Here is a 9,649-nt window from a genome sequence, read left to right as displayed (position 1 = left end):
TATAATAGAAAATACTAGTTTTTTATCGAGAAAAACGGTTCGTTAAACTAACATGCCAGTACACAAAGAGATGAAAAGAAAAAAATTCTGTTAATCAAACTTTTGGAGCAAAACATCACACCAAAATAACAAAAATTTACATTCTTATTTTAAAAACTAGATAATTTAGTTTCCGGAGTTATTAAATACAAGAGTAGTCTTTCTTTTCCTACCTTATCAAGCAATAATGCGTAATACGCATCTTTTATTATTCAGCCTATTATTCAGTGTAATGGTGGATCCAGGTTTCATTCACAGTTATGAATGCTTCATGTATGCCTAGCAAATAGTCAAGGACTAGGAACATTTGGCACGTCCTTTGACCTCAGAAACAGGAGAAAATATGAAAGGTGTGAAAACTCAATTTGACAATGGAAAGATAGAAACATATACGGAAGATCTCAAAAGTAGATCAACACCTGCCTACTTGACTTTTTCCTATTAGTGTATACTTTACCATTACCAGAAACGTAAATCAATCGAAGTATAAGAATCATAACAAGTGGTTAATTCAGATAATAATAGAATATGTATCTATCATAATCATCTAAAAATAAGAGATCGCAGATCGAACTTGGCACAGTTATCCAAATATTAGAAATTACTAAATATTTGAGAAAATCTGAGTCACAAGAACAAATTGTCTATATTTTATTTTTCAATTGAACAATAATAAGTAAAATGCATCCCTGATTATAAATTCGTCAAAAACAATGATATATACTGCTTAATCAGAAAATAAACAGTCTTCTACGTCTTTCTCTATATCCAAGATTTCAATAGTTTTATTCCATATTTTGTCGGCAAAATCTGGATTTTTGGCTTTTGCATATGTTGATACTAAAGAGCATTCTTCAAAATGTCCGCCTGAATACTTTTCGATCCCTTGTTCGAGAGCAGTGTATAAAGTAGTTTGAGCACCTTGTTCTGGGGTCTACAACATATTACATAGATATTAAAGCGAAGAAACAATAAAAAATGACGTGCAAACTTTAAATTTGTTATTGTTATATTATTTAAAAAACTTTTAAACGAGTGGTGATGATGAAGCTAGAACTTATTGAAGAATATTTTTTTTATTACATAGAAGTGCGTTATATAGATCAAATGCTGAAGTCAATGAAGATTAATTTGAATTTAACAACAATATAAAGTTATTATCACGAACATTTATTTACATATACTTAAACTTGTTTCATACATTGAAACCAATCACGATTTAGTAAGAGGCAGCTTACATTCGTTGCATGAAACCATATTGAATTCACATATATGGTGTGCCAAAAATGATCTTTATCGCGGTACGTTGTATATGTTCTTCAATCTAATACAGAAGGAAAATAACCCCCTATATACTTTTCCGTTGACAAATGAACCTATTGGATTCGTTATCGATGAGAAATACTTGGTTTTGTTTTGTCGAGTATCATTGATGAAGCATTAAAATCTAACTGTGCCTGACGATACACAATAATGCACAATAGGGTATCTCGCCCGTGAGATGAGTATCACTTATAGACAAATTGAATTAGACATATTAATACATTGAATTTGAGAAAAAGACGCGGGGACTTTTTTCGGTGAGTCAATATCCCTTATTTATACCTGCAAAGTGTTTAGATAACTTAGAAGACATTTGCTTCAGATCAATTAATTAATTGGGAGAATCGGTACCTGAACATGTCACATCACTAAGATTAAACACACCTTTACTCAATGAGATATTATGAAACTAGATATGAATTTTTTTTGTTTCCAAAAATTAACTATAAACAACAATAATTTCTAAATCATTTATTATTGGAATCAATGAGCAAGTTTGGATTGGTTTCAAAAAGTTGATAAACTGCTACTCATTATCGTAATATATTGTATTAACCGCGATATTGACTCAGGAGCTGCACATTTTATGACGAATCAGTTTGCTGCAACTGTACATTGATCTTGCTTCCACTAATCTTGTATTACGGAACCAAACTGAGTACATAACTTTCTTGGCTCTCATTTGGAAAATAATAATAAAAAATTCCTAGACAATGGAATAATATGCGATATCTTGAAGTTAACGACAGAATTACGGACAAGATCAATGAATGAATCCGATTAGCAGACAAGAAAGAAGGTTTATATCTGCAAGATGAATCCATATTAGTCATAAGACAGATAACATCCATTTCATCGAACCGCTAAAGACGTTTGATTGAACTAATACAGTTTTTTATTGAACATATTACATACACATCCTAGAGATAATCAGAAATGTATATTCAGAAAATAATGCGCAAGCAAAACTAATTTGTTACTAACTGAATAATTGCCTGGATGAAACGACATATGCCTCTATAAGCTATTCTCCACTTAACGCCATAATGGATGAAGTAATAAAATAGAGTCAAAAAATAAAAGTTTCCAAATTGAGGGATGTAAAGAAGTTTGATATTGTAATATTAGCAACCAAAAATAAGTCAATGGGTAATTTTAATCCTCCAAGTTTTTTCGATGGAGACTAATACTAATGGTAATACCTAAGCTGGAATTTTTTTAACAGATGGTGATATTCATACGAAACACACTGTTTATACTACCACTACCTAAACACTCACAACACTGACTGAACGTCAAAGTTTTATCTTCACTCTCTGAAGACGATACGTGGTTATAAAAACGAGCATCGAACAGTATAATTGTGAGTGTTGGTGTTGTAGTAGTGTTCATGCTCATAGAACTGTAAATGCAGCATATTTGCCTGATTGGGTGGAGTCAAAGAATTCTCGCATTTCTCAAAGTATTTCGCAAGTGTGATTTTTTTTGGGAAATTCTATTTTCAACAAAAATTTTTTTGGTTTTATTGAATTTTATTCTGATGTTACGTTTCAAAATTCACAAAGATCAAGTGATAATTAAAATGGACAAAAATGGAATGAATGCTTGTAACAAAACAACCTGAGACATCTAAACTTTGAAGTATACTTTAATAAAAAATGTACAATGTTCGAGAACTAGCTATAAAACAGTGATAGATTGAGCAATACTAAAAAATTTCTTCAATTTCTCATTTCTTAGACCTTTTATATATGTTTATTCTTCCCAATGTTCCTGATTTTAGGACTCTTCTGCTTTAAAATCAGTTTTATTTAAAAGAAAGATAAAAATTGACGTTTTTACTTATTCTTTTTCAAAATGTTCATTAGTCAAAACCCCAATCTTCATTTTTCATTAGAAAAATTATTAAAAACACCTTAAATCAAGAACATTTAGAAGCATTAATAAATCAAAAGGTCTAAAAAATAAGAAATTAAAGAAATTTATATAAATGAATACATACTTACTTTGAAAAAGAGACTTGATAAAAAATTCAGAATTAACTTTCCAATACCCTTATAGAAATTGAAGATATTTGTTGCTATTGTGCCTGGATGTACTGAATAAACCGTTACATCAGAATTCTTCAATAGCTTCGCTAACTTCATTGTGAACAAAATGTTTCCCAATTTACTATTTCCATAGTTAGTATAACCTTCGTTCGGTTTGTTGATATTTTCAGGTGTTAAATCAGCTATTTTTGCTAGGTAAGATGCAACATTAATTATTCTACTAGAACCGCTTCTTTTCAACAAATCTACAAAAAAAAATATTTCGGGAGTTGACATCAACCTAATAATAGTAATAAGGAAATTAAGCAGTTTTCAAACTTTTGTCTGCATGGAGTCGTTGGCATCAGATAGCAAAAACATTCACGGCTTCAAGAGCTGAAATTCAATTCCCTAGCTACTCGTGAAAAAAATTTTGATGCTTAAGAAGCGTAATATCTTCACATATGAAAAGCAAGGCCCAAGAGGAAACGGAAAACAACTCCATGATAACAGAACCGAAAAGATGATTTAAGAAATCGAAAATGAACAAGAAATTAGAGAAAAAATGACAGCTATACAGATGCCACGCAAGCAATTATAGCTGTGGTGACCTTAGTCCATCATCAGTTCAGAAGACCAAACTTTGGAAACAAGAATACAATAGGAGAGAAATTGTTATTATTGATGGTATGAATATAAAAGAGAGAGTAAACTAGACTTGCCATAAAATCAAGAAGAGGGATACATCATTCATTATAAATTTAGGAGAATACCAGTCTTACTCGAAATGATCTCGGCAGTCTAGAAAGACTGGAGGATCTCCACTCCTCTGCAGAAAAATATCTATAATAAATAAATCTCCGATTCAAAGGGAAACTGAATTCCTATTTGTTGATTGGGCTGTGATTACTGGGTTCAATTAAAAAAAAACAAAATCTCTCCAGAAAATGAAAACAGATACGGTAATTAAAGGAAATTACTTAGCACAATAGCAAAGTGAAATGATGAAAGTAAAACTCATGCATGTATGAAAAATAATTTGGAGTTTCTCTGATGGGTTATTGATTCCAGAAACACCTGGAATGAAAAATACCCCCAACAATGTCATATATTTATAACGAAACAAGAAAATATGAAAATAAGCATTTTGAGGGATGAGATAGGGCAGGATATTCATAACAACATAATGATTCATATCCTATACTGCAAAAGCAAGGGCAAAATAGCAATTATTGAGTTTCTATTAGATATAGAATTGTTTTCAAAAATAAACAATACAAAAATATCATCATTCAGCTTGATAAATGATTTCATTTATAGCTTCTCTACTTGCTTCATAAAAACTGTCATCAAGGATATAAAGTATAGATTGAAACCTCACCTAACAATAGAATGGTGAGCAGAAATGGACCAAAGTAATTTATTTGCATCAATATCTGCAATCCATCATCAGTGTACTTATGTTTAAGGAAACCAACACCTGCATTATTAACTAGAATATGTAATTTATCTTCAGTTTTTTTTATATCTTCTGCTAAATCTCTCACAGACTTTAGAGAAACCAAGTTAAGCTCTTTCACTATGACATTATCATTCTTCGTCAATGAGATTATTCTATTTTTAGCTTGTTCAGCTCTTATGAGATCTCTGCATGCCAAAATAACTCTAGCACCCCTCTTAGCAAACTCAAGTGCGGTTTCATATCCAATTCCTGGAAAAAAAAACGAATACGGATACTACCATAATCAATATATTGAGAATTAAACCAGTTAAATTTGATCTATGATATAAACTTGCTAAATTATACTGTCAATTGTATCTATCTAGATATGTAGTACTTTTTTTAGCAATATTTTATATGTACAACCAAAATAGTTCTTAGTCACCTCTTAGTTGTCTCCACATCTTTTTCTTTCTAATCATTTCCACTTATTGATTACTTAATAGGCCAGGCACGAAAAAAAAGACTTTTGGTGACAAAATTAATAGCAGAAAAAAACAACGCCATCGTGTTCTAGGGGTTAAATAAAAGTTATGTGCATAAAATTCAACATTTTTTGTCTATGCGTTATTTTTTTGCACAATAAAAACACCAAAAAATCGGTACAAATTTTGTTTTTTGTGTTTTGTGCTGAACCTATGCAAAACTCTTTGCTTAATTTTAAATATAAAGGTTTCTTATTCACTGAAAATCGAAATCTCGATGTACTTAATGAATGCTTTTAAGATGAGCCCTGTAACCCCAATATTTTTTGCAGAATTTCAATTAAACTATAGGAAGCCCTTTTCTTCAAAAGGCCATTTTCGCTCACCGGATGATCCTATCATCATTTAGTCGCGTTGGAAATAAGAAGAATTGAACTAAAAATCCCTCATCTCAGTTTTTTGAATCTTTTGATCTCAAAAAAGTGTTCAAAAAAGGGGAAAAAATTCATAAACAATTTATTGTTTTTTAAACATGTCATACCAATGTCATATTCGGAGAGCTGGCAGTTTTACCTACATTAAAAAAAACCTATTTTGGTCAATTTGGGGCGACGTTAGACATTTTTTTTTAAATTCACTGCCGTTTTGTTTTTCAATATTAAGCAATGTTTTTTGCGTCATTTTGTAAGGGAAGCTTGAAATTTTTATCAATGAAAGTTTCAATAATCTATTATTATATTTTGCAGCGCTCCGCAGATTTGAAGTCTGTCGGAGCATTTTTGAGCGCGCCGTCTTTGCTTCATTTTATTATCCCCACTCCTCCGCGACAGCGGAGGAGCGGAGATAAACAGTGTCACTTACACTGCTACCAAATGCACATTTTCAATAATAGATATTGCCATTGACAATATTGCCCATAGTAACAAAGACAAGTCTTGCATAGGTTCAGTGCAAAACGCAAAAAACAAAATTTGTATCGATTTTTTTGATGTTTTTATTATATAAAAAAATAACACGTACACAAAAAATGTTGAATTTCATGCACATAACAATTATTTAACCCCTAGAACATGATGGCGTTGTTTTTTTTCTACTATTAATTTTGTCACGTAATTTCGTAAAATCCCGGGCCTATAAGTATTAAATGGCAATACTCTCAACTGATTCCTTTTTTTACTTCTTAGATGTTCTACTTTCACTTGTTTCTTTATACATAATATACATAATCATTTCTAATTTTGCCCTTTCTAGTGATTATCAATACTGCTCTCAACCATTTAAAATTTTCTTTTCGTCTCTCTTGTAAGAATCCAATTCTCACTACTATATGTTAAGACAGGTTTGAAAATGTTTTCAAAGTTCTTATGAATGAAAGTATTACTCAATACACAAAAAAATTGGGATCACTTGCAATGCGTCCATTAGTCTGTTCATTATTTTTCCTGTACTTTGAAGTTCTAGGTTTGGGTTTACCTCTCTTATTACCTCTTTGAATTTAATTGTATTTAGTTGTATAAAATGAATTTAAAAAACAGATTTTGATGCTTTAGAACAGCAAAAATTTGATAAACTATTTGCGTTGCAGAAACAGAGTAGAATAGTGGACTTTAAAAAATTATATTTCCTAAACTTTCACTTATATCAGAATATTAATTTTCTTAAAAAACAAAAACAACTATATTTTCATTACCTGTATTTGCTCCAGTAACTAGTACGGTTTTCCCAATTAAACATATTTTGCTATTACACCATCCAGTCCGTAGATAAATTAGAAGTTTAGTTATTGAAACAATTAATATAAAACTGGATATAATCATCCATCCCAGATACATTTTCAATGGAACCGATGTTTAGACTGAATTCTAATATTATATACGATAAAATATTTCATAACATCTTTATCAACTTGATAATATACAAAATAGCACCTCACGATATATTTTCAACCATTGACTATTTAATGTACATAACATATAGTAAGATGATTTAATTTTATATTTTTAAATATGCGCAATAAGTTTTTGATTATTAGTAAGAAATTAATAATATCAGGACATTATACCCTCGAATATTCAGTAGTCTATGAATAACTCAATTACATATCGAATATATACTTAGAAATTTGATAGCCTTTCGTAGCATTTATAGTAGAATAGAGTAATAAAGTAACGATTATGTTTATAGTCTACATAGTTATTATCACAATTATAGAAACAGATCAATATTTATTAATAAAACTAAACATATCGAAAACAAATGATTCACCTACCCCTTTACCCGACTAGCGGTGGAAAAGGGCGTAGACTCTGGGGGGGGGGGCAAGAATGGCCAGACCAGGCGGGACTATTATTTTTTCAATTTGCTCCTTTTAAACGAGCGTATTTGTTTTCAGTGTTTAGAGTCAAGTCAAATATATACCTCTAATATTTTGATCACATTATCTATATAAACATCATATGACGTCATATTGACGGTCGCGGACTTTGAAGGTATGGCCGATCCTTCTACTATTAATAAATCTTTACTATCTGAACTCGGTCATTTGTGTATTGTGTAGTTGTGAATAATCTTTGCAAATATTTTTGAATCAACGTTTTTTCACCAATAAATACTTAAGCGCAATTTATATGCTGCTACCTACCTTATTCACATCCACCAACAATTAATGTAGGGTGTTATTTTATGATAGACGTATGAAGACCAAAGTGGCCCAAGAATTGAATCTTAAGCATCAAGGTAGGCAACGTATTTGCACTAGAGAACTTGGGTTTGAATTTTAGTGAGTGAAACACAGTGGGTGGTATAAGCGACGAATAATAGGTTGCCTGCGTGTTTGCACACATCAGTTCGAGTTCTTAACAAACATCGATTTTGCTTCCAAAATATTAGATAATAGGTCCACCAACACGAAGGTCCTTTTGCTTTATTTTATCACCCTGAATGAAATGAAGTAGACCTGTACATATAGCATTGCTCTAGCTGGGGTACCTATAATATCAAAAAAATCAAGGGCGCAGTTAAAGAAGTTCGCACAGGGAGTAGAAAAGGTTATTTACTGCACCGCTAGCACCTAATACCGTGTTTAAAAGGTTTTCAAATTCTCTAATTAAAATATAGCACCTAATTATTTTTGTACAATGTCGAAATTCTGTAACACTTTATCCAATACGTCTACGGCAATTGATTAATATCTTGCATTGATTGTTTCGATATATATTTATAAATTTTTTCAATTTCTTATTTCTTAAACCTTTTAATATATTAATGCATCTAAATGTTCTTGATTTTAGGTCTCTACTATTTCAAAATCAGTTTTTCAATAATTTTACCTTAACAAAATTATTAAAAATTTATACAAACAGTTGTATACGATAATAGCTAGCATATGCTGTCAAACTATTTGTTCACAAAATATGCTATACTCGTATTCACGTATGAATCACTCCATGCTGTGATTATAAGTGTTCATAAAAATCAAAACTGGTTAAAGACAACGATATAGTTATCAAAAACATTCCTCTGGGACGCAGAGGGACTACTTTCACTCCTTCATAAACAACGAATTTTATACAAAAAATACGTAAGATACAAGAAATGGTATCAGGAACAGACTATCGAAAATCTCTAGCATGTTCTTTCAGGCTAGTCAGTAAAGTGAAGTAAAGACAATAATTATAAGTCATCAACGCTATTGTCAGTATAATACGTACTAGAATCTACATTGGCAATTGGGAAGACTTACCGAAACTTTTAACAAATATCGCAATACAGAAAAAATCGATTTTTCCATGAGACCCCAGACGAAAATATACCAGGAAAATATTTCAATTTATTTTGCTACGATGTATTGTTATATTATTATAGTTCTGTTTTATTGTTCGAATTGACGAAGAGAATGTTGACTCATAAATGAAAAAACGATTAACAGAATTTTAACGGGTTATTAATAATATATTTTTTGTCAATTAGTAAAGTGTAAAGAGCAAGTAGTTGATGTGGATACAATTGCGAAGAGATCTATCGCGATTGCAAGATCTTCATAACTGCCAAAGGAACGCCGGTGTTATCTGGGCATATCTTCTACACTCTAGTCAATTCCGGAGCAGATATTCTATCATTGAAGCACAGAGATTGAATATCTTCAACAGTCACCGAAAAAGAATAAATTGAGGTTTCCATTTTCAATAAAATCATATCTAAAACTATTTCAACAGGTGAAACACACCTGTAAAGGAATTTCACAAATGTTGCTACTGAAGCACCTCCATCATTGCATCAACGCTTACCTAAAAATCGAAACTTATATCTTCTTCACTATGTGAAAGTAGGAG

At 31.0% G+C, this 9,649-nt stretch overlaps 1 protein-coding gene across 1 annotated transcript; it reads right to left on the bottom strand.

Annotated features, from left to right (window-relative positions):
• Positions 1–666: 666 nt before the first annotated feature.
• LOC130448866 (retinol dehydrogenase 11-like) lies at positions 667–7,293 on the bottom strand. The gene is made up of 4 exons (XM_056786420.1): positions 7,009–7,293; positions 4,774–5,103; positions 3,369–3,658; positions 667–973 (listed from the first exon to the last, which is right to left on the bottom strand). Exons 1-4 carry the CDS (start codon positions 7,148–7,150, stop codon positions 767–769), a joined length of 969 nt encoding a protein of 322 aa, XP_056642398.1. The 5' UTR covers positions 7,151–7,293; the 3' UTR covers positions 667–766.
• Positions 7,294–9,649: the final 2,356 nt, after the last annotated feature.

This window comes from Diorhabda sublineata, chromosome 9, assembly GCF_026230105.1.
Source record: "Diorhabda sublineata isolate icDioSubl1.1 chromosome 9, icDioSubl1.1, whole genome shotgun sequence".
NCBI classification, from domain to species: Eukaryota; Metazoa; Arthropoda; class Insecta; order Coleoptera; family Chrysomelidae; genus Diorhabda; species Diorhabda sublineata.
This window is presented reverse-complemented; position numbering and strand designations above follow the sequence as displayed.

Excerpts from the sequence above, each read along its gene's own strand:
- LOC130448866 (XM_056786420.1), bottom strand. The coding sequence starts at position 7,150 with ATGTATCTGGGATGGATGATTATATCCAGTTTTATATTAATTGTTTCA. Across the intron at positions 5,104-7,008 it reads AGTTACTGGAGCAAATACAG|GAATTGGATATGAAACCGCA; the intron begins GTAATGAAAATA and ends TTTTTTTTCCAG. Across the intron at positions 974-3,368 it reads TATCAAGTCTCTTTTTCAAA|ACCCCAGAACAAGGTGCTCA; the intron begins GTAAGTATGTAT and ends AATATGTTGTAG.